Raw genomic sequence first — 25,482 nt, forward strand, 5'->3', positions numbered from 1 at the left:
AAATCAGAGAGATAGGTAGGAGCAAGCCCATGTAATGCTTTGTAGGTTAGCAGTAAAACCTTGAAATGAGCCCTTGCCTTGACAGGAAGCCAGTGTAGGGAGGCTAGCACTGGAGTAATATGATTGAATTTTTAGTTCTAGTCAGGATTCTAGTAGCCGTATTTAGCACTAAAGGAAGTTTATTTAGTGCTTTATCCGGGTAGCCGGAAAGTAGAGCATTGCAGTAGTCTAACCTAGAAGTGACAAAAGCATGGATTAATTTTTCTGCATAATTTTTGGACAGAAAGTTTCTGATTTTTGCAATGTTACGTAGACGGAAAAAAGCTGTCCTTGAAATGGCCTTGATATGTTCTTCAAAAGAGAGATCAGGGTCCAGAGTAACGCCGAGGTCCTTCACAGTTTTATTTGAGACGACTGTACAACCATTAAGATTAATTGTCAGATTCAACAGAAGATCTCTTTGTTTCTTGGGACCTAGAACAAGCATCTCTGTTTTGTCCGAGTTTAAAAGTAGAAAGTTTGCAGCCATCCACTTCCTTATGTCTGAAACACATGCTTCTAGTGAGGGCGATTTTGGGGCTTCACCATGTTTCATTGAAATGTACAGCTGTGTGTCATCTGCATAGCAGTGAAAGTTAACATTATGTTTTCGAATGACATCCCCAAGAGGTAAAATATATAGTGAAAACAATAGTGGTCCTAAAACCGAACCTTGAGGAACACCGAAATTTACAGTTGATTTGTCAGAGGACAAACCATTCACAGAGACAAACTGATATCTTTCCGACAGATAAGATCTAAACCAGGCCAGAACTTGTCTGTGTAGACCAATTTGGGTTTCCGATCTCTCCAAAAGAATGTGGTGATTGATGGTATCAAAAGCAGCACTAAGGTCTATAAGCACGAGGACAGATGCAGAGCCTCGGTCTGATGCCATTAAAAGGTAATTTACCACGTTCACAAGTGCAGTCTCAGTGCTATGATGGGATCTAAAACCAGACTGAAGCATTTTGTATACATTGTTTGTCTTCAGGTAGGCAGTGAGTTGCTGCGCAACAGCCTTTTCTAAAATGTTTGAGAGGAATGGAAGATTCGTTATAGGCCGATAGTTTTTTATATTTTCTGGGTCAAGGTTTGGCTTTTTCAAGAGAGGCTTTATTACTGCCACTTTTAGTGAGTTTGGTACACATCAGGTGGATAGAGAGCCGTTTATTATGTTCAACATAGGAGGGCCATGCACAGGAAGCAGCTCTTTCAGTAGTTTAGTTGGAATAGGGTCCAGTATGCAGCTTTAAGGTTTAGAGGCCATGATTATTTTCATCATTGTGTCAAGAGATATAGTACTAAAACACTTGAGCGTCTCTCTTGATCCTAGGTCCTGGCAGAGTTGTGCAGACTCAGGACAACTGTACTTTGAAGGAATACACAGATTTAAAGAGGAGTCCGTAATTTGCTTTCTAATAATCATGATCTTTTCCTCAAAGAAGTTCATGAATTTATCACTGCTGAAGTGAAAGCCATCCTCTCTTGGGGAATGCTGCTTTTTAGTTAGCTTTGCGACAGTATCAAAAAGGAATTTCGGATTGTTCTTATTTTCCTCAATTAAGTTAGAAAAATAGGATGATCGAGCAGCAGTATGGGCTCTTCGGTACTGCACGGTACTGTCTTTCCAAGCTAGTCGGAAGACTTCCAGTTTGGTGTGGCGCCATTTCCGTTCCAATTTTCTGGAAGCTTGCTTCAGAGCTCGGGTATTTTCTGTGTACCAGGGAGCTAGTTTCTTATGATAAATGTTTTTAGTTTTTAGGGGTGCAACTGCATCTAGGGTGTTGCGCAAGGTTAAATTGAGTTCCTCAGTTAGGTGGTTAACTGATTTTTGTCCTCTGGCGTCCTTGGGTAGACAGAGGGAATCTGGAAGGGCATCAAGGAATCTTTGTGTTGTCTGTGAATTTATAGCACAACTTTTGATGTTCCTTGGTTGGGGTCTGAGCAGATTATTTGTTGCAATTGCAAACGTAATAAAATGGGGGTCCGATAGTCCAGGATTATGAGGAAAAACATTAAGATCCACAACATTTATTCCATGGGACAAAACTCGGTCCAGAGTATGACTGTGACAGCGAGTGGGTCCAGAGACATGTTGGACAAAACCCACTGAGTCGATGATGGCTCTGAAAGCCTTTTGGAGTGGGTCTGTGGACTTTTCCATGTGAATATTAAAGTCACCAAAGATTAGAATATTATCTGCTATGACTACAAGGTCCGATAGGAATTCAGGGAACTCAATGAAGAAAGCTGTATATGGCCCAGGAGGCCTGGAAACTGTAGCTATAAAAAGTGATTGAGTAGGCTGCATAGATTTCATGACTAGAAGCTCAAAAGACGAAAACGTCATTTTTTGCTATCGTAAATGTTAGCAACACCTCCGCCTTTGCGGGATGCACGGGGGATATGGTCACTAGTGTAGCCAGGAGGAGGTGAGGCCTCATTTAACACAGTAAATTCATCAGGCTTAAGCCATGTTTCAGTCAGGCCAATCACATCAAGATTATGATCAGTGATTAGTTCATTGACTATAATTGCCTTTGAAGTAAGGGATCTAACATTAAGTAGCCCTATTTTGAGATGTGAGGTATCATGATCTCTTTCAAAAATGACAGGAATGGAGGAGGTCTTTATCCTGGTGAGATTGCTAAGGCGAACACCGCCATGATTAGTTTTGCCCAACCTAGGTCGAGGCACAGACACAGTCTCAATGGGGATAGCTGAGCTGACTACACTGACTGTGCTAGTGGCAGACTCCACTATGCTGGCAGGCTGGCTAACAGCCTGCTGCCTGGCCTGCACCCTATTTCATTGTGGAGCTAGAGGAGTTAGAGCCCTGTCTATGTTGGTAGATAAGATGAGAGCACCCCTCCAGCTAGGATGGAGTCTGTCACTCCTCAGCAGGTCAGGCTTGGTCCTGTTTGTGGGTGAGTCCCAGAAAGAGGGCCAATTATCTACAAATTCTATCAATTTTGGGAGGGGCAGAAAACAGTTTTCAACCAGCGATTGAGTTGTGAGACTGCTGAAGAGCTCATCACTCCCCCTAACTGGGAGGGGGCCACAGACAATTACTCGATGCCGACACATCTTTCTAGCTGATTTACACGCAGAAGCTATGTTGCGCTTGGTGATCTCTGACTGTTTCATCCTAACATCGTTGGTGCCGACGTGGATAACAATATCTCTATACTCTCTACACTCGCCAGTTTTAGCTTTAGCCAGCACCATCTTCAGATTAGCCTTAACGTCGGTAGCCCTGCCCCCTGGTAAACAGTGTATGATCGCTGGATGATTCGATTTAAGTCTAATACTGTGAGGTAATGGAGTCGCCAATGACTAGAGTTTTCAATTTGTCAGAGCTAATGGTGGGAAGCTTCGGCGTCCAGACCCCGTAACGAGAGGAGTAGAGACAAGAGAAGGCTCGGCCTCTGTCTCCGACTCGCTGCTTAATGGGGAAAACCGGTTGAAAGTTTCTGTTGGCTGAATGAGCGACACCGGTTGAGCATTCCTACAGCATTTCCTTCCAGAAACCGTGAGAAAGTTGTCCGGCTGCGGGGACTGTGCGAGGGGATTTATACAAACGTTACTATCTGTACTTACTGGTGGCACAGACGCTGTTTCATCCTTTCCTACACTGAAATTACCCTTGCCTAACGATTGCGTCTGAAGCTGGGCTTGTAGCACAGCTATCCTCTCCGTAAGGCGATCATTATCCTGTGTATTATGAGTACAGCGACTGCAATTAGAAGGCATCATGTTAATGTTACTACTTAGCTTCAGCTGTTGGAGGTCCTGACGAACCATGTCCAGATAAAGCGTCCGGAGTGAAAAAGTTGAGGGAAAAAAACAAAAATATAAACGGTAATTAAAAAGTAAAAACCGTAAAGTTGTCAGGTAGCAAAATAGGTTGCCAACAAAACGCACAGCAACACGTAAACAAGTCTGCAAGTTGTGACCGGAAATGGCGAACCAGTCCTGGTCCCTTTGCAGAAAAACAGCCCCAAAGCATGATGTTTCCACCCCCATGCTTCACAGTAGGTATGGTGTTCTTTGGATGCAACTCAGCATTCTTTGTCCTCCAAACACGACGAGTTGAGTTTTTACCAAAAAGTAATATTTTGGTTTCAGCTGACCATATGACATTCTCCCAATATTCTTCTGGATCATCCAAATGCTCTCTAGCAAACTTCAGACGGACCTGGACATGTACTGGCTTAAGCAGAGGACACGTCTGGCACTGCAGGATTTGAGTCCCTGGCGGCGTAGTGTGTTACTGATGGTAGGCTTTGTTACTTTGGTCCCAGCTCTCTGCAGGTCATTCACTAGGTCCCCCCGTGTTGTTCCGTGTTGTTCTGGGATTTTTGCTCACCGTTCTTGTGATCATTTTGACCCCACGGGGTGAGATCTTGCGTGGAGCCCCAGATCGAGGGAGATTATCAGTGGTCTTGTATGTCTTTCAATTCCTAATAATTGCTCCCACAGTTGATTTCTTCAAACCAAGCTGCTTACCTATTGCAGATTCAGCCTTCCCAGCCTGGTGCAGGTCTACAATTTTGTTTCTGGTGTCCTTTGACAGCTCTTTGGTCTTGGCCATAGTGGAGTTTGGAGTGTGACTGTTTGAAGTTGTGGACAGGTGTCTTTTATACTGATAACAAGTTCAAACAGGTACCATTAATACAGGTAACGAGTGGAGGACAGAGGAGCCTCTTAAAGAAGAAGTTACAGGTCTGTGAGAGCCAGAAATCTTGCTTGTTTGTAGGTGACCAAATACTTATTTTCCACCATAATTTGCAAATAAATTCATTAAAAATCCTACAAAGTGATTTTCTGGATTTGTTTTCCTCATTTTGTCTGTCATAGTTGAAGTGTACCTATGATGAAAATTACAGGCCTCTCATCTTTTTAAGTGGGAGAACATGCACAATTGGTGGCTGACTAAATACTTTTTTGCCCCACTGTATATGTATGTGTGTGTGTGTATGTACAATATATATACATACACACAGTTGAAGTCAGAAGTTATCATACACATTAGCAGAATACATTTAATCTCAGTTTTTCACAATTCCTGACATTTAATCCTAGTAACAATTCCCTGTTTTACGTCCGTCAGGATCATCACTTTATTTTAAGAACGTGAAATGTCAGAATAATAGTGGAGACTGATTTATTTCAGGTATTATTTCTTTCATCACATTCCCAGTGGGTCAGAAATGTACATACACTCAATTAGTATTTGGTAGCATTGCCTTTAAATTGTTTAACATGGGTCAAACTTTTCAGGTAGCCTTCCACAAGCTTCCCACAATAAGTTGAGTGAATTTTGGCCCATTCCTCCTGACAGAGCTGGTGTAACTGAGTTAGGTTTGTAGGCCTCCTTTGTAGGCCTCCAGTGGTATGACTGCTGCGTGGTCCAATGGTGTTTATACTTGCGTACTATTGTTTGTACAGATGAACGTGGTACCTTCTGTCGTTTGGAAATTAGAAATGAACCAGACTTGTGGTCTTGGCTGTTTTCTTTTGATTTTCCCATGATGTCAAGCACAGAGGCACTGAGTTTGAAGGTAGGCCTTGAAGTACATCCACAGGTACACCTCCAATTGACTCAAATTATGTCAATTAGCCTATCAGAAGCTTCTAAAGCCATGACATCATTTTCTGGAATTTTCCAAGATGTTTAAAGGCACAGTCAACTTAGTGTATGTAAACTTCTGACCCACTGGAATTGTGATACAGTGAATTATAAGTGAAATAATCTGTCTGTAAACAATTGTTGGAAAAATGACTTGTGTCATGCACAAAGTAGATGTCCTAACCGACTTTACAAAACTAGAGTCGTTTGTTAACAAGAAATGTGTGGAGTGGTTGGAAAATTAGTTTTAATGACTCCAACCTAAGTGTAGGTAAACTTCCAACTTCAACTATATAAATAAATATATATATATATATATATACACACACACTGTTTCCATTGATCATCCTTGAGATGTTTCTACGACTTGAATGGAGTCCGCCTGTGGTAAATTCAATTGATTGGTCATGATTAGGAAAGGCACACACCTGTCTATATAAGGTCCCACAGTTGACAGTGCATGTCAGAGCTAAAACCAAGCCATGAAGTCAAAGGAATGGTTGTAGAGCTCCGAGACAGGATTGTGTCTCAGCACAGATCAGGGGAAGGGTACCAAAACATTTCTGTAGCATTGAAGGTCCCCAAGAACACAGTGGCTTCCATTATTCTTAAATAGAAGAAGTTAGGAACCACCAAGACATTTACTAGAGCTGGCCGCCTAGCCAAACTGAGCAATCAGGGGAGAAGGGCCTTGGTCAGGAAGGTGACCAAGAACCCGATGTTCACTCTGACACAGCTCCAGAGTTCCTCTGTGGAGATGGGAGAACCTTGCAGAAGGACAACCATCTCTGCAGCACTCCCCCAATCAGGCCTTTATGGTACAGTGGCCAGACGGAAGCCACTCCTCAGTAAAAGGCACATGATAGCTTGCTTGGAGTTTGTCAAAAGACATCTAAAGGACTCTGACCAGATGAAACCAAGATTGAAGTCTTTGGCCTGAATGCCAGGTATTACGTCTGGAAGAAACCGTGCACCATCCCTACGGCGAAGCATGGTGGTGGCAGCATTATGCTGTGGGGATGTTTTTCAGTGGCAGGGTCTGAGAGACTAATCAGGATGGAGGGAAAGATGAACGGAGCAAAGTACAGAGACGACGTAGAAGTGGCTTCGGGACAAGTCTCTGAATATCCTTGAGTGGCCCAGCCAGAGCTCGGACTTGAACACGATCGAACATCTCGAGAGACCTGGAAATAGCTGTTCAGCGACGCTCCCCATCCAACCTGACAGCTTAAGAGGGTCTGCAGAGAAGAATGGGAGAAACTCCCCAATACAGGTGTGCCAAGCTTGTAGCGTCATACCCAAGAAGACTTGCAGTTGTAATCGCTGCCAAAGGTGCTTCAACAAAGTACTGAGTAAAGGGTCTGAATACTTATGTAAATGTGATATTTCATTTTTTTAAGGGGGGGGATATTTTGGGGGGGATTTGTCATTATGGGGTATTGTGTGTAGAATGGTGAGGAGAAACAACTATTTAATACATTTTAGAGTAAGGCTTTAACGTAACAAAATGTGGAAATAGTCAAGCGTTCGGAATGCTTTCCGAATGTACTGTATCTGCACTTGAGTGTGTGAATATGCCTTAAAGTATTTCTGTGAACACACACACAGCTGCCTGCACGCCTCAACCAAACACCTCCACAAAACAGTCTCTCTTCACACCTTTGTTCTTCCTTCCCATTGCCAAAGAGAATGTATGGAGGTCATCAAACTGGCTGGAGCTGCATGGCAATATGGAGGACAGGAAGTTCAGCACTGACACACAGCCTTTTGTTTCATCACAACTCACAGGACTTCTCTGCTGTTTGCACGTCCCATACTGGTGGTGTGAAATGTCCGACTACCAGACGTGCCATTAGGCATGGGTCCTTTATGGACTAGATACAGTTTAACACTGCCTTCCTGTCAATACTGTCTTTCCCCTTCTTTTTCCCTCTCTCTCTCATTTCCTAAAATGAGTCGTTCCCCCTTCTGTATCAGTATTTTTGATCCGCTCTCTTTTTAACTGGACTGTAAGATCATTTTCTCTCTCCTGTGTCTTTCTTCCTCTCTGTGTTATCTCACGCCTCCATATCTCAGAGGCCCAGCAGAGTTTGAGAGAAACGGGAGGTTGGAGGGTTCAAGGTGAGACGGAATACTTCAAATCAGTGTTTTCTTCCACCTCCATCTCTTATCCCCTCCAACCCAATGTACAGTCAACCCAGCCATCTGCTCTGCCATCCTGGGTCTCCACTCCAGGCGGGCCTGGGGTTTTGGGTTCTCTCTTGAGTAGGGGCCCTATTAAATCTGCATTGTGGAAAACGTAGACGGAATCATGGAATCTAGACATTAAAATGGAATTGAACAATATTAAAAAATGTATTGAACTTAGTAGGACATAAAGTAAATGTGTATTGAAAATTAATTTATCAAGTTAATCATAAGACATGAACAAAACGAATAAGTGATTCACAGTTTTTTTTCGGAAACGGCACAGGAATGCCCATCTGTGTGTGTAGTGCGTGTGTATGTCTAGTCTACAGTCTTGGCCAAAAGTTTTGAGAATGACACAAATATAATTTTCACAAAGTCTGCTGCTTCAGTGTCTTTAGATATTTTTGTCAGATGTTACCATGGAATACTGAAGTATAATGACAAGCATTTCATAAGTGTCAAAGGCTTTTATTGACAATTACATAAAGTTGATGCAAAGAATCAATATTTGCAGTGTTGACCCTTCTTTTTCAAGACCTCTGCAATCTGCCCTGGCATGCTGTCAATTAACTTCTGGGCCACATCCTAACTGATGGCAGCCCATTCTTGCATAATCAATGCTTGGAGTTTGTCAGAATTTGTGGGTTTTTGTTTATCTACCCGCCTCTTGAGGATTGACCACAAATTCTCAATGGGATTTAGGTCTGGGGAGTTTCCTGGCCATGGACCCAAAATATCAATGTTTTGTTCCCCGAGCCACTTAGTTATCACTTTTGCCTTATGGCAAGGTCCTCCATCATGCTGGAAAAGGCATTGTCCATCACCAAACTGTTCCTGGATGGTTGGGAGAAGTTGCTCTTGGAGGATGTGTTGTGTGAGCGGACCAAGTAATTGGGCGTCACTCTAAAGCGGGAAGGTGGAATAAACGAGTCAGGGGTAGGTTTTTTTGATTGAACACAGTTCTCTATTGAGGGCATTTGGTCAACACAAACACTCAAACATAATCAATGAAAATCTTCCAAGGAAAAACATACATCTTCTTCTCCAGATGAAACAGGAACACACTAGGATTATCTTTAAACTACAACAAAAGTCACGGGATTGTCACCGTCTAGTGGTTCTTCCTGGATAGCTCCTCTGTCTCGGTGGCCATCTTCCAAAGATAGTTTTCCCCTCTTCTCTCTGCTGGTTCCATTCTCTCTCTTATAGGGGAAGGAGAATATGTCATTAGTTCCGTCAGCTGTGCTTAATTGCCTCTGGTTACCTTGTCTCCCATGCCTTGTTGGGCTACTATCCGTGAGCCCAGCTTGCCCTCTGTTGGTCCTTCCACAGTTGGTACCATTCTTTATTCATGGCTGTGTTCTCAGGCAAAATTGTGAGTGAGCCCATTCCACTAGGCTGAGAAGCAACCCCACACAGGAATGGTCCCAGGATGCTTTACTGTTGGCATGACACAGGACTGATGGTAGCGCTTATCTTGTCTTCTCCGGGCAAGCTTTTTTCCGGATGCACCAAACAATCGGAAAGGGGATTCATCAGAGAAAATTACTTTACCCCAGTCCTCAGCAGTCCAATCCCTGTACCTTTTGCAGAATATCAGTCTGTCCCTGATATTTTTCCTGGAGAGAAGTGGATCTTTGCTGCCCTTCTTGACACCAGGCCATCCTCCAAAGGTCTTTGCCTCACTGTGCGTGCAGATGCACTCACATTTGCTTGCTGCCATTCCTGAGCAAGCTCTGTACTGGTGGTGCCCCGATCCCGCAGCTGAATCAACTTTAGGAGATGGTCCTGCCTTTTGCTGGACTTTCTTGGGTGCCCTGAAGCCTTCTTTACAACAATTGAACCACCCGAAGTTCTTGATGATCTGATAAATGGTTGATTTAGGTGCAATATCCTTGCCTCTGAAGCCCTTTTTGTGCAAAGCAATGACGGCACGTGTTTCCTTGCAAGTAACCTTGGTTGACAGAGGAAGAACAATGATTCCAAGCCCCACCCTCCTTTTGAAGCTTCCAGTCTGTTATTCTAACTCAATCAGCATGACAGAGTGATCTCCAGCCTTGTCCTCGTCAACACTCACACCTGTGTTAATGTGATAATCACTTACATGATGTCAGCTGGTCCTTTTGTGGCAGGGCTGAAATGGAGTGGACATGTTTTTGTGGAATTCAGTTCATTTGCATGGCAAAGAGGGATTTTGCAATTAATTGCAATTCATTTGATCACTCTGGAGTATATTCAAATTGCCATCATACAAACTGAGGCAGCAGACTTTGTGAAAATGTATATTTGTGTCATTCTCAAAACTTTTGGCCACGACTGTATGCTATGTAGCTGTTAGTGACAAACGGAAACCTCGAAAAACAAAACAGAATTTGGGAAAACAATGGAATCAGGCAAAAAGAAAAACATATTTTATAGGGCCCTTACTGGACCTAGTTCATGCTGATCTATTTTGCACAGTGCTGAACATAGACTCCTACAGAGAACCAGTGTACAACAGAGGACAGCCCTGTATGGAAGAGATACTGCTGTCTCCAATAGGACCATTCTAAGAGTAGCTAGGAGTCCAACAGAGGACAGCCCTTTATGGTAGAGATACTGCTGTCTCCAATAGGACCATTATAAGAGTGGCTAGGAGTCCAACAGAGGATAGCCCTGTATGGAAGAGATACTGCTGTTTCCAATAGGACCATTATAAGAGTGGCTAGGAGTCCAACAGAGGACAGCCCTTTATGGTAGAGATACTGCTGTCTCCAATAGGACCATTATAAGAGTGGCTAGGAGTCCAACAGAGGACAGCCCTGTATGGAAGAGATACTGCTGTCTCCAATAGGACCATTATAAGAGTGGCTAGGAGTCCAACAGAGGACAGCCCTGTATGGAAGAGATACTGCTGTCTCCAATAGGACCATTATAAGAGTGGCTAGGAGTCCAACAGAGGACAGCCCTTTATGTATGGAAGACCATTCTAAGATACTGCTGTCTCCAATAGGACCATTATAAGAGTGGCTAGGAGTCCAACAGAGGACAGCCCTGTATGGAAGAGATACTGCTGTCTCCAATAGGACCATTATAAGAGTGGCTAGGAGTCCAACAGAGGACAGCCCTGTATGGAAGAGATACTGCTGTCTCCAATAGGACCATTATAAGAGTGGCTAGGAGTCCAACAGAGGATAGCCCTGTATGGAAGAGATACTGCTGTCTCCAATAGGACCATTATAAGAGTGGCTAGGAGTCCAACAGAGGACAGCCCTGTATGGAAGAGATACTGCTGTCTCCAATAGGACCATTATAAGAGTGGCTAGGAGTCCAACAGAGGACAGCCCTGTATGGAAGAGATACTGCCCCAATGCTGTCTCCAATAGGACCATTATAAGAGTGGCTAGGAGTCCAACAGAGGACAGCCCTGTATGGACGAGATACTGCTGTCTCCAATAGGACCATTATAAGAGTGGCTAGGAGTCTTAACAGAGGACAGCCCTGTATGGAAGAGATACTGCTGTCTCCAATAGGACCATTATAAGAGTGGCTAGGAGTCCAACAGAGGACAGCCCTGTATGGAAGAGATACTGCTGTCTCCAATAGGACCATTATAAGAGTGGCTAGGAGTCTTAACAGAGGACAGCCCTGTATGGAAGAGATACTGCTGTCTCCAATAGGACCATTATAAGAGTGGCTAGGAGTCCAACAGAGGACAGCCCTGACTATCCCTCAATTTTGATTTCCTGTTTTTTACTGACATCTAATGGTGAAACTCATTCATGCGAACCGACTTTAATTTGTGTCACTGGCATTACCATGCCCATGTAGAACAATGGTTCTGGTTGAACATAATGCTCTGTTTCATGTGTTGGAATTATTTTGATTAGTGGCAAATTATGTTCTGCTTTGCCTGCATGCAGAAGTGAGGTCTGCATTTTCTTGTGCATGTCACTAGATGTATTGTGAAATTACATTGTTGCCTTTGTGTCCCCCACTGCATGACTGCCTGTTGAAAGTACACAAGAGTGCCCCTGCATGGACGTGTGGTGTAAATGCACCAATGACGTTCAAATGAATGTCACCAGTGTCTGCTTGTATACACCGAGTGTACAAAACATGTCAGACTGACCAGGTGAAAGCTATGATCCCTTATTAAATCCACATTGATGAAGGGGAAGAAGCCTTGAGACATGGATTGGGTATGTGTCCCATTGACAGTGAATGGGCAAGACAACAGATTTAAGTCCCTTTGAATGACGTATGGTACTAGGTGCCAGGCGCACCGGTCTGAAACGCTGTGTTTTTCCACACTGAATGGTCCACCACCAAAAGAACATCCAGCCAACTTGACACCTCTGTGGAAAGCATTGGAGTCAACATGGGCCAGCATCCCTGTGGAACGCTTTCGACACCTTGTATTGATGAATTGAGGTGGTTCTGAGGGCAAAGGGGGTAGGGTGCAACTCAATATTAGGAAGGTGTTCTTAATGTTTTGTACACTCAGTGCCATGTGTCGATATGGTGTTGTAGCCTGTAAGATATTCATGAGCAGGCTAAATGAAATGTGTGAGCAGGTGATCCACTACACACATTTGATCATGTCACATATTTAGACACATTGGCATTCAAAACTCACTTAGGCAGATGCATAGATTCACACACACACACACCCTCCATCTCCACACCTCTAACTAACTCCTCTCCTCCCCGGCAGTCGCAACATGTCAGGTGATCAGGAGGACCAGCCGCAGCCTCAGCCCCCCCACGGCCAACACCCCAAGGACACCAAGCCACGCTCCCTCCGCTTCACCTGGAGCATGAAGACCACGTCGTCCATGGAGCCCCACGACATGATGCGCGAGATCCGCAAGGTGCTGGACGCCAACAACTGCGACTACGAGCAGCGCGAGCGCTTCCTGCTGCTGTGCGTGCACGGTGACGGCCACGCCGAGAGCCTGGTTCAGTGGGAGATGGAAGTGTGCAAGCTGCCGCGACTCTCACTCAACGGTGTGCGCTTCAAGCGGATCTCGGGCACATCCATTGCCTTTAAGAACATTGCGTCCAAAATTGCCAACGAGCTCAAGTTGTAGGGCCTCCTAAAGATATGAGGGTGGGGGAGTGTTGAGCGAGCAGGTAAAATATTGCGCTTTGAAATGGACTAAAGCAGGGATATTCAACTCTGACCCTGTGAGGTCCGGAGCCTGCTGGTTTTCTGTTCTACCTGATGATAAATAATTCCACCCACCTGGTGTCCCAGGTCTAATCAGTCCCTGATCTAGAGGGTAACAATGAAAACATGGGGTGGGACTGGCTTTGAGGTCCAGAGTTGTATTTGATGGGACCAAAAGTAGGTTGCGTAACGTGGGGAAAGAAAGCGCTTCAAAATGGACTCTGAACGAGCTGTACAGCCGTTATAAAAAACTGAAGTAGCAAATTCACAACAGTTTTCCTCCAAGACAAAGTAGGTATTAAAAACTGCTTTTGGCAATAATTTCCTGCGTCTTTGGAGCATTATTATCGTTGATGATGTGAAAGGTGGTCCTGAGCTGTCTGGGACGTTGGTCTGACATTGACATTTGGTTGTCTTGTTTTTTTGCTGAATGCATTATTGCCATTGTGGCTCTGGAACAGGGCTCTCCAACCCTGCTCCCAGAGAGCTTATCATCCTGTAGGTTTTTTCTACAACCCTAATAATTGGCTGGGTGATAACCTACATCAGGTTAGTTACAACTGTGGTTGGATTGAAAACCTACTGGAAGGTAGCTCTCCAGGAACAGGGTTGGAGAGCCCATGTCTGGAAGATGCCTCCCCATTAGGAGTTTAAACTCTCATACAAGGGAGGGAGTGGAGGAAGAACATTAAAAATGGACCCCTTCCCCCTCTTATAGAGTACCCAGAATTCCTCTTGCCAAGAGAATATGGCTGCCAGATATGAGTGGTTGGATAGCCTAGCTAATTGCACAAGTAGTTATGGTATTACTGTCAAATACTGTTGATTTTTGGCAGTCGTTTGCACCCTCTACCCTTACTTAGCCAGCTTCTACACACTTGCACACTTTCATTCTATGATTTGAACCGGTTGTTCATTAGTGTTTATCCATGTGATAACAGCATAAATGCAATGTATGGACCCAGCTAAGCCTCTGCTGTACGGGGTCACCCACCCCAGAAATGGGGCCTGGAGGATGACGCACTTCGGCTGACCCACGCTTTAAAATGGGGGATTGTTGCAAAGTATCATGGGACTGGGTCACTCGCTACAAAAAAGAGACTTCAGGGAAGATTTTCCTTCCTGGCATATCTGAATTCTATATTTGTTTCCTTTGTTAACATAATTGTTTCAACGGTTCTCTTCTCTTCTATATTACTGAAATGCCCCCTTCTATCTGGTCCTACCTACCTGGGCCAGTTCAGATGCGGTCGGCCATTCCTGGAACAGATCGAAGATCAACTATGGCCATATTCAGGCCTTCAGTATTCACTTACACCCTCCTGAAAATGCTGGCACTATTTTTTTGGGGGGGTGTGTGGGGGAGAATGTAAATAATATACCTTAGTTTTGCAACAGCTGCATATTGATATTCTTCCTTGTTTTTTTATTGAGCCTGGAGCTGTGGAATTAGTGTTAACTCATTCATCACCGAGTAAGTTTAACACGTGTCTCTATTAAAATACCTGCAGTGACTAGCCTCTGTGTCTGACTGAATCCATGGCAACTTCAAGGGTTGTGGGTTCGATTCCCGCATGGGACACCTAACGAATGTGTTGACTTCAGAAGTCGCTTTAGAAATAAAGTGACCATATTCTCTATTGCAAAAGTTATTTTGTCAATGAAACAAACCTGTATCAATAAAGGTTTAGATGAAAATGAAATATTAAGTGACTATAGTTTTGAAAAAAGGATGCGGGTAATGTGAGATCTTTTATTTTTCCATGTTATCTATTGCAGTAATGAAGGTTGAAGGAAGTGCCTTCATTGTTACATTACTCAGCCATCAATGACACTGAAAAGGCATTAAAGGGGCTATCTGCGTTTTAATCAATAACATAGCAGAAACCCTGCCACTGTTTTAGTAAAAAACTAAGGGATGGAGCTGGAGATCAAGACAATGGATGCAAGGACTGATCAGGGTGCAAATTACAGGGGAGTCAGGGGGTTCAGCTTCCATGAATAAGATATTAGCTCCCCTAAATGTGGCCAGAAGTAGTCCATTTATTTAACTTTATTTTCTATCAATATTTGTTTTCTTTCCTGGACCAGCTGATGATGGTCACCAATATCACTAGATAACTAGCCTACAGCTAGACACCAATATCACTACACAACTAGCCTACAGCTAGACACCAATATCACTAGACAACAATATCACTAGACAACTAGCCTACGGCTAGACACCAATATCACTAGACAACTAGCCTACAGCTAGACACCAATATCACTAGACAACTAGCCTACAGCTAGACACCAATATCACTACACAACTAGCCTACAGCTAGACACCAATATCACTACACAACTAGCCTACAGCTAGACACCAATATCACTAGACAACAATATCACTAGACAACTAGCCTACGGCTAGACACCAATATCACTAGACAACTAGCCTACGGCTAGACACCAATATCACTAGACAACTAGCCTACAGCTAGACACCAATATCACTAGACAACTAGCCTACAGCTAGACACCAATATCACTACACAACTAGCCTACAGCTAGACACCAATATCACTACACAACTAGCCTACAGCTAGACACCAATATCACTACACAACTAGCCTACAGCTAGACACCAATATCACTAGACAACAATATCACTAGACAAATATCACTAGACAACTAGCCTACGGCTAGACACCAATATCACTAGACAACTAGCCTACGGCTAGACACCAATATCACTAGACAACTAGCCTACAGCTAGACACCAATATCACTAGACAACTAGCCTACAGCTAGACACCAATATCACTACACAACTAGCCTACAGCTAGACACCAATATCACTACACAACTAGCCTACAGCTAGACACCAATATCACTACACAACTAGCCTACAGCTAGACACCAATATCACTAGACAACAATATCACTAGACAACTAGCCTACGGCTAGACACCAATATCACTAGACAACTAGCCTACGGCTAGACACCAATATCACTAGACAACTAGCCTACAGCTAGACACCAATATCACTAGACAACTAGCCTACAGCTAGACACCAATATCACTAGACAACTAGCCTACAGCTAGACACCAATATCACTAGACAACTAGCCTACAGCCTACAATATCACTACACAACTAGCCTAGCTACACCAATATCACTAGACAACTAGCCTACAGCTAGACACCAATATCACTAGACAACTAGCCTACAGCTAGACACCAATATCACTACACAACTAGCCTACAGCTAGACACCAATATCACTACACAACTAGCCTACAGCTAGACACCAATATCACTACACAACTAGCCTACAGCTAGACACCAATATCACTAGACAACAATATCACCACTATCACTAGACAACTAGCCTACGGCTAGACACCAATATCACTAGACAACTAGCCTACGGCTAGACACCAATATCACTAGACAACTAGCCTACAGCTAGACACCAATATCACTAGACAACTAGCCTACAGCTAGACACCACTATCACTAGACAACACTAGCAACTACCTAGCTAGACACCAATATCACTAGACAACTACAGCCACCAATATCACTAGCAACTAGCCTACACACAATATCACTAGACAACTAGCCTACAGCTAGACACCACTATATCACTATCACTAGACAACTAGCCTACAGCTAGACACCAATATCACTAGACAACTAGCCTACAGCTAGACACCAATATCACTAGACAACTAGCCTACAGCTAGACACCAATATCACTAGACAACTAGCCTACGGCTAGACACCACTATCACTAGACAACTAGCCTACGGCTAGACACCAATATCACTAGACAACTAGCCTACACCAATATCACTAGACAACTAGCTAGACACCAATATCACTAGACAACTAGCCTACAGCTAGACACCACTATCACTAGACAACTAGCCTACAGCTAGACACCACTATCACTAGACAACACTAGCCTACAGCTAGACACCAATATCACTATCAGACAACTAGCCTACAGCTAGACACCAATATCACTACACAACTAGCCTACAGCTAGACACCAATATCACTACACAACTAGCCTACAGCTAGACACCAATATCACTACACAACTAGCCTACAGCTAGACACCAATACAACAATATCACTAGACAACTAGCCTACGGCTAGACACCAATATCACTAGACAACTAGCCTACGGCTAGACACCAATATCACTAGACAACAGCCTAGCCTATCACTAGACAACTAGCCTACAGCTAGACACCAATATCACTAGACAACTAGCCTACAGCTAGACACCAATACACTAGACAACTAGCCTACAGCTAGACACCAATATCACTAGCCTACAACTAGCCTACCTAGCTAGACACCAATATCACTAGACAACTAGCCTACAGCTAGACACCAATATCACTAGACAACAATATATCACTAGACAACTAGCCTACGGCTAGACACCAATATCACTAGACAACTAGCCTACAGCTAGACACCAATATCACTAGACAACTAGCCTACAGCTAGACACCAATATCACTAGACAACTAGCCTACAGCTAGACACCAATATCACTAGACAACCAGCCTAACGCCTACAGCACCAATATCACTAGACAACTAGCCTACAGCTACACCACTATCACTAGACAACTAGCCTACGGCTAGACACCAATATCACTAGACAACTAGCCTACAGCTAGACACCAATATCACTAGACAACTAGCCTACAGCTAGACACCACTATCACTAGACAACTAGCCTACAGCTAGACACCAATATCACTAGACAACTAGCCTACAGCTAGACACCAATATCACTAGACAAGCCTAGCCACCAATATCACTAGACAACTAGCCTACGGCTAGACACCAATATCACTAGACAACTAGCCTACAGCTAGACACCACTATCACTAGACAACTAGCCTACGGCTAGACACCACTATCACTAGACAACTAGCCTACAGCTAGACACCAATATCACTAGACAACTAGCCTACAGCTAGACACCAATATCACTACACAACTAGCCTACAGCTAGACACCAATATCACTACACAACTAGCCTACAGCTAGACACCAATATCACTACACAACTAGCCTACAGCTAGACACCAATATCACTACACAACTAGCCTACAGCTAGACACCAATATCACTAGACAACAATATCACTAGACAACTAGCCTACGGCTAGACACCAATATCACTAGACAACTAGCCTACGGCTAGACACCAATATCACTAGACAACTAGCCTACAGCTAGACACCAATATCACTAGACAACTAGCCTACAGCTAGACACCAATATCACTAGACAACTAGCCTACGGCTAGACACCACTATCACTAGACAACTAGCCTACGGCTAGACACCAATATCACTAGACAACACTAGACAACTAGCCTACAGCTAGACACCACTATCACTAGACAACTAGCCTACACAGACACCAATATCACTAGACAACTAGCCTACAGCTAGACACCAATATCACTAGACAACTAGCCTACAGCTAGACACCAATATCACTAGACAACTAGCCTACAGCCTATCACTAGACAACTAGCCTACAGCTAGACACCAATATCACTAGACAACTAGCCTACGGCTAGACACCAATATCACTAGACAACTAGCCTACAGCTAGACACCAATATCACTAGACAACTAGCCTACAGCTAGACACCAATATCACTAGACAACTAGCCTACAGCTAGACACCAATATCACTAGACAACTAGCCTACGGCTAGACACCACTATCACTAGACAACTAGCCTACGGCTAGACACCAATATCACTAGACAACTAGCCTACGGCTAGACACCAATATCACTAGACAACTAGACAACAGACACCAATATCACTAGACAACTAGCCTACAGCTAGACACCACTATCACTAGACAACTAGCCTACAGGCAGACACCAATATCACTAGACAACCAGCCTATCACTAGACAACTAGCCTACAGCTAGACACCAATATCACTAGACAACTAGCCTACACACTAGACAACTAGCTAGACACCAATATCACTAGACAACTAGCCTACAGCTAGACACCAATATCACTAGACAACTAGCCTACGGCTAGACACCAATCACTCACTAGACAACACTAGACAACTAGCCTAGCCTACGGCTAGACACCAATATCACTAGACAACTAGCCTACAGCTAGACACCAATATCACTAGACAACTAGCCTACAGCTAGACACCAATATCACTAGACAACTAGACACCAATATCACTAGACAACTAGCCTACAGCTAGACACCAATATCACTAGACAACTAGCCTACAGCTAGACACCAATATCACTAGACAACTAGCCTACGGCTAGACACCACTATCACTAGACAACTAGCCTACAGCTAGACACCAATATCACTAGACAACTAGCCTACGGCTAGACACCAATATCACTAGACAACTAGCCTACAGCTAGACACCACTATCACTAGACAACTAGCCTACAGCTAGACACCAATATCACTAGACAACTAGCCTACGGCTAGACACCAATATCACTAGACAACTAGCCTACGGCTAGACACCAATATCACTAGACAACTAGCCTACAGCTAGACACCAATATCACTAGACAACTAGCCTAGCCACCAATATCACTAGACAACTAGCCTACACCAATATCACTAGACAACTAGCCTACAGCTAGACACCAATATCACTAGACAACTAGCCTACACCACCATATCACTAGACAACTAGCCTACAGCTAGACACCACTATCACTAGACAACTAGCCTACAGCTAGACACCACACCAATATCACTAGACAACTAGCCTACAGCTAGACACCAATATCACTAGACAACTAGACACCAATATCACTAGACAACTAGCCTACAGCTAGACACCACTATCACTAGACAACTAGCCTACAGCTAGACACCAATATCACTAGACAACTAGCCTACAGCTAGACACCAATATCACTAGACAACTAGCCTACAGCTAGACACCAATATCACTAGACAACTAGCCTATCGGCTAGACACCAATATCACTAGACAACTAGCCTACAGCTAGACACCAATATCACTAGACAACTAGCTAGACACCAATATCACTAGACACCAATATCACTAGACAACTAGCCTACAGCTAGACACCAATATCACTAGACAACTACAGCCTATCACTAGCAACTAGACACCAATATCACTAGACAACTAGCCTACGGCTAGACACCAATATCACTAGACAACTAGCCTACGGCTAGACACCAATATCACTAGACAACTAGCCTACAGCTAGACACCAATATCACTAGACAACTAGCCTACGGCTAGACACCAATATCACTAGACAACTAGCCTACAGCTAGACACCAATATCACTAGACAACTAGCCTACAGCTAGACACCAATATCACTAGACAACTAGCCTACGGCTAGACACCAATATCACTAGACAACTAGCCTACGGCTAGACACCAATATCACTAGACAACTAGCCTACAGCACCAATATCACTAGACAACACTAGCCTACAGCTAGACACCACTATCACTAGACAACTAGCCTACGGCTAGACACCACTATCACTAGACAACTAGCCTACAGCTAGACACCAATATCACTAGACAACTAGCCTACAGCTAGACACCAATATCACTAGACAACTAGCCTACAGCTAGACACCACTATCACTAGACAACTAGCCTACGGCTAGACACCACTATCACTAGACAACTAGCCTACAGCTAGACACCAATATCACTAGACAACTAGCCTACAGCTAGACACCAATATCACTAGACAACTAGCCTACAGCTAGACACCACTATCACTAGACAACTAGCCTACGGCTAGACACCACTATCACTAGACAACTAGCCTACAGCTAGACACCAATATCACTAGACAACTAGACACCAATATCACTAGACAACTAGCCTACAGCTAGACACCACTATCACTAGACAACTAGCCTACAGCTAGACACCAATATCACTAGACAACTAGCCTACGGCTAGACACCACTATCACTAGACAACTAGCCTACGGCTAGACACCAATATCACTAGACAACTAGCCTACGGCTAGACACCACTATCACTAGACAACTAGCCTACAGCTAGACACCAATATCACTAGCCAACTAGCCTACAGCTAGACACCACTATCACTAGACAACTAGCCTACAGCTAGACACCAATATCACTAGACAACTAGCCTACAGCTAGACACCAATATCACTAGACAACTAGCCTACGGCTAGACACCAATATCACTAGACAACTAGCCTACGGCTAGACACCAATGCGCATCCAAAACATCCCAACATTAATGATAGTTGACTCTTTCAGTTAGAAGCATTTGATTTAGCAATGGCGTCGGCCTACATTATTTTGGATTTGGGTGCCCGTGAGAACTGTTTTCACAGAGAAACATTATGAAATGTTACATCGGCATAGTTACAATGCGTTTTCCGACATCTCCACGATCCAGGAATCGTACAGGGTTCTAATTAAATTGTTAAATGCTTAATAATGACAAATAAGACTGTCTTAAATGTCATTAATATAAGGAAAGAAAGGTAGTATTTTATGTCACACAATCTGTGAAGACTCCAGGCATTAACTCATGAATTAGGGTGTAAACACATTTGAATTCAACTTGTGTATTATATTAATGTAGGCTACCTGTTCTGTGTGTAAAACTGCCTCAGTTTAGAGGGTAACACAACTAAACTCAGTTGACCCTCCCTTTTCAGAAAAATAGATAGCCTACTTTAAGTGCTTTGCTTGACAATCAGTTGAAACTATCATGACTGGTTGTGTTCACGCCACATTGATTCATTTGTACCATTAAATGACACAAGGGACTGACCAGCCATGCTTTGAGGCTATGCAGTGTGTTTACAAACAGAAAACAGGCATATTTTGGGTTCTGATGGAGCACGACAGTTGAACTAAGCTCGTGAGGAATTTAAGTTATATTCTTCAAGAATCAATGGGTATGTATCATGCATTTTAAAGTCCAAAAATGGATGCAGTGCCGCAGATTGGGAATCGAAATAGAATGCCTATTGCTCTGCTTTCAATGACCTGATATCTGGATAAGCATGTGTTGATCTTCAGATGTACTGTAGATCTATGTCACTGTATTCAAGAACAGCTCCATAACTCTGGATTGTAAGCTTTCTGGCCCCATCAGTTGTCGGTCTTTTAGCAGGGCTGTAGTGAGTCCTAAACGGCACCCTATCCCCGTAGTGTAATGCATTTTCTTTCAACAGGGCCCATTTGGAATAAGAAATAGGGTTCCATTTGGGACACATCCTGAGTCATTGAGTGAACTGTGCTCACAGCTTCACGCCTATCTGTTATGTTACTGAGCTGGTTTGTGTTTAACAGATGTCTTAATGCTTTGGCTACAGTGGGTGTTACCATGGGTTCTGTTGAATTGAATGACTTCCCCCACCGGTAGGCTCCCCTAAATGGGACCACTAGGTATCACTGTATGACAGGGGTCTCCAGCTGATCCTGAAGAGCTAGAGTACACAGCAGTATCACACATGCTAACAATAATCATCGTGGTCCCGAAGGCAGTTAGTTATGTTAAACAGTTTGGGCTATAAATATGAATAAATTCTCAGATCATAAGGTTCAGTGGATACCAAAATGTTGTAGCTAGATATGTCTTAATCGTATCGAAACAATTAGTCAAAGATGAACATTCAGCTGTTAACAAATTCATAACAAGGCTTATGAGAACTAATCCTATAAAATTATTCAAACTAAATTGTACTCTACTGCATCAGCCTATTTTTATTTTATTTAACCAGTTAGGCCAGTCGAGAACACGTTCTCATTTACAACTGTGACATGGCCAAGAAAGCAAAGCAGTGCGACACAAACAAGTTACACATGGGACAATCAATAACACAATAGAAAATCTGTATACAGTGTGTGCAAATGAAGGAGGTAAGGCAATAAACAGGCCATGGTGGTGAAGTAATTACAATTTAACAATAAACACTGGAGTGATAGATGTGCAGATGGTGTGCAAAAGAGCAACAAAAAAAAACATATATGGGGATGAGGTAGATAGTTGGACGGGCTATTTACAGCTGCAGCGATCGGTAAGCTGCTCTGACAGCCGATGCTTGAAGTTAGTGAGGGAGATATGTCTCCAACTTCAGTGATTTTTGCAATTCGTTCCAGTCATTGGCAGCAGAGAACTGGAAGGAAAGGCAGCCAAAGGAGGTGTTGGCTTTGAGGATGACCAATGAAATATACCTGCTGGAGCGCGTGCTACGGGTGGGTGTTGCTATGGTGACAAGTGAGCTAAGGCAGAGCTTTACCTAGCTAAGACTTATAGATGACCTGGAGCCAGTGGGTTTGGCGACAAATATGTAGCGAGGACCAGCCAACGCGAGCATACAGGTCGCAATGGTGGGTGGTATAAGGGGCGTTGGTGACGAAACGGATGGCACTGTGATAGACTGCATCCAATTTCTGAGTAGAGTGTTGGAGGCTATTTTGTAAATGACATCGTCGAAGTCAAGGGTTGGTAGGATAGTCAGTTTTACGAGGGTCTGTTTGGCAGCATGAGTGAAAGTTGCTTTGTTGCGAAATAGAAAGCCGATTCTAGATTTAACTTTGGATTGGAGATGCTTAATGTGAGTCTGGGAGAATTTCAAGTCTAACCAGACACCTAGGTATTTATAGTTGTCCACATATAAGTCAGAACCGTCCAGAGTAGTGATGCTACTCTGACTCAAGACCTGGGATCAAATACTTTGAGTGGTTGCTCTAGCCTGCACGTAGTGCCAAATGGGCAGGATTTACTGTGAAGTCTATATTGGGCCCCAATAGAATAAGGCGTACATTTCAGTAGTTAGTATTCCAACTTAAGTTGTGTAACAGGCTTCTTACATGCGCTGAAGACAATTAAACCGCTTAAACCTCACTTTCTAGCCTACAGATTAACTAAGTATCTAAAGCCATCACTTTATATTTTGTGTACTTTTTAATTATAATTTATGGAGAACAGTTTAAAATAAAGACAATGTAAACTGTCTTCACCAATTGGTAGATTAAAAATACCGATTGTGTATAATATTTAGGGTTTGATTCATCCTGGAAGTTCAATTGTTCAAGCCATGAAATATTGTAAGGTGAGAAGTACAATAGGGGTTGAACAGTAGTCGTTTAACTCAACCATAATCTTCAATGATGGTCCAGTCGTTGTGAACCAGGCTCCAGGTTTACTGTTACTTATGGTCTTAAATACGTTAGCCTAATGATCCATCATTGCTAGCTATCCTCAGGAACAACCACATTAACTTGAGGAAAGAAATGCAAAGGAACAAGTCAGTGACATGTAGATTTAATTGACGGTGGCTACCGATAATGACTAATATTTAACGAAACATTAAGTCTGGGGATAATTAAAACAAATGAACTAGGTTTGGTGCTATACTATCACTTGCACATGGCTACAGAAGCCTATAGCTTGGGTCTCAATTTCATTCCATTCTTTACTGCGAAAGAATACGATGCGATTATCTGAGGATAGAGCCCCATAAAATTTCAACCAGCACAGGCATAACAAAATCAATCTGCAATAAAATCCATTTTTATAGCCTAACACGAAACATTTTGTGAACCGCTTGTGTCGTGAATTCCGTCTCATTCCATTTTCGAGGACACATTCAATGTAAATACACACACTAAACGTGACTTTTTCAGTCATGTTTGGTTTCATTGCAATCAACTGGTTTGTTTGTAACACAACCAGTTGATTGCAATGAAACCAAACATGACTGGAAAAGTCACATTTAGTGTGTGTAACACAACCAAACCTGATGGGTTATTACGTGAGACGTATTGACTGAAGGTAACCGATTTGAAGACAAGTAATGACATCATTGTGCACCTATGATATGACCGCTGTTTCGTTGATTGACTGTATTTTAACCCAATGACCACTGATCGTCTTGAAATCTAGCTGGGTAGATAGCCAATGAGCTGAGGTAAAAGGCAATATGTAATGTTTATGTGTTGGAAGACCAACCCATGTAGTAAACTCCGGCGTAAAGAGGGTCATTCGCCATTGAAGATTCATACCGGAAAGAGCAACGCATGTTACACAGTGTTGTTTTGGTAAAGCACATCTTCAGCTGTTTATATATCAATCAGTTTGCGACTAAGTCAGGGAAAGCTAAATCTAAGTCTAGATGTACACACAATTTTAGAAGAAATTGATCGGGAAAGTGAGACAGAGATTGTTGGAGGACGATTCATTTAGCGATTCCCAAATGGAGGAATATTTTTGAATAGAGGACATTGTTTTGGACTGGTAAGTTCTTCTCATGCAAATACCGTTGTTTGAAATTAATAATACAACATATGTGATTTTTTTTAATAGTAGCAATATATAAAAATGTAATGTAATAAATGTGAGATGCGTGTGGATGCCGCCCAACCCCCACATGAAATA

The 25,482-nt window shown here is 43.1% G+C and overlaps 1 protein-coding gene across 4 annotated transcripts in view; it reads left to right on the plus strand.

Annotated features, from left to right (window-relative positions):
- The window catches only part of LOC112223798 (MAP/microtubule affinity-regulating kinase 3-like), a 142,826-nt gene extending 128,292 nt beyond the window's left edge, over positions 1-14,534 (plus strand). For 3 of the 4 annotated variants that reach the window (XM_042300571.1, XM_042300572.1, XM_042300573.1), the window contains one exon: positions 12,561-14,534. In XM_042300571.1, coding sequence (XP_042156505.1) covers positions 12,561-12,936 — 376 coding nt within the window. In that variant the 3' untranslated portion in view covers positions 12,937-14,534. Of the gene's footprint in view, positions 1-7,750; positions 7,796-12,560 lie in introns of all 4 variants that reach the window. The other variant, XM_042300570.1, reaches the window with a different exon arrangement.
- The last annotated feature ends 10,948 nt before the right edge of the window (positions 14,535-25,482 follow it).

The sequence above is a fragment of the Oncorhynchus tshawytscha genome, linkage group LG18, assembly GCF_018296145.1.
Source record: "Oncorhynchus tshawytscha isolate Ot180627B linkage group LG18, Otsh_v2.0, whole genome shotgun sequence".
Classification (NCBI taxonomy): Eukaryota; Metazoa; Chordata; class Actinopteri; order Salmoniformes; family Salmonidae; genus Oncorhynchus; species Oncorhynchus tshawytscha.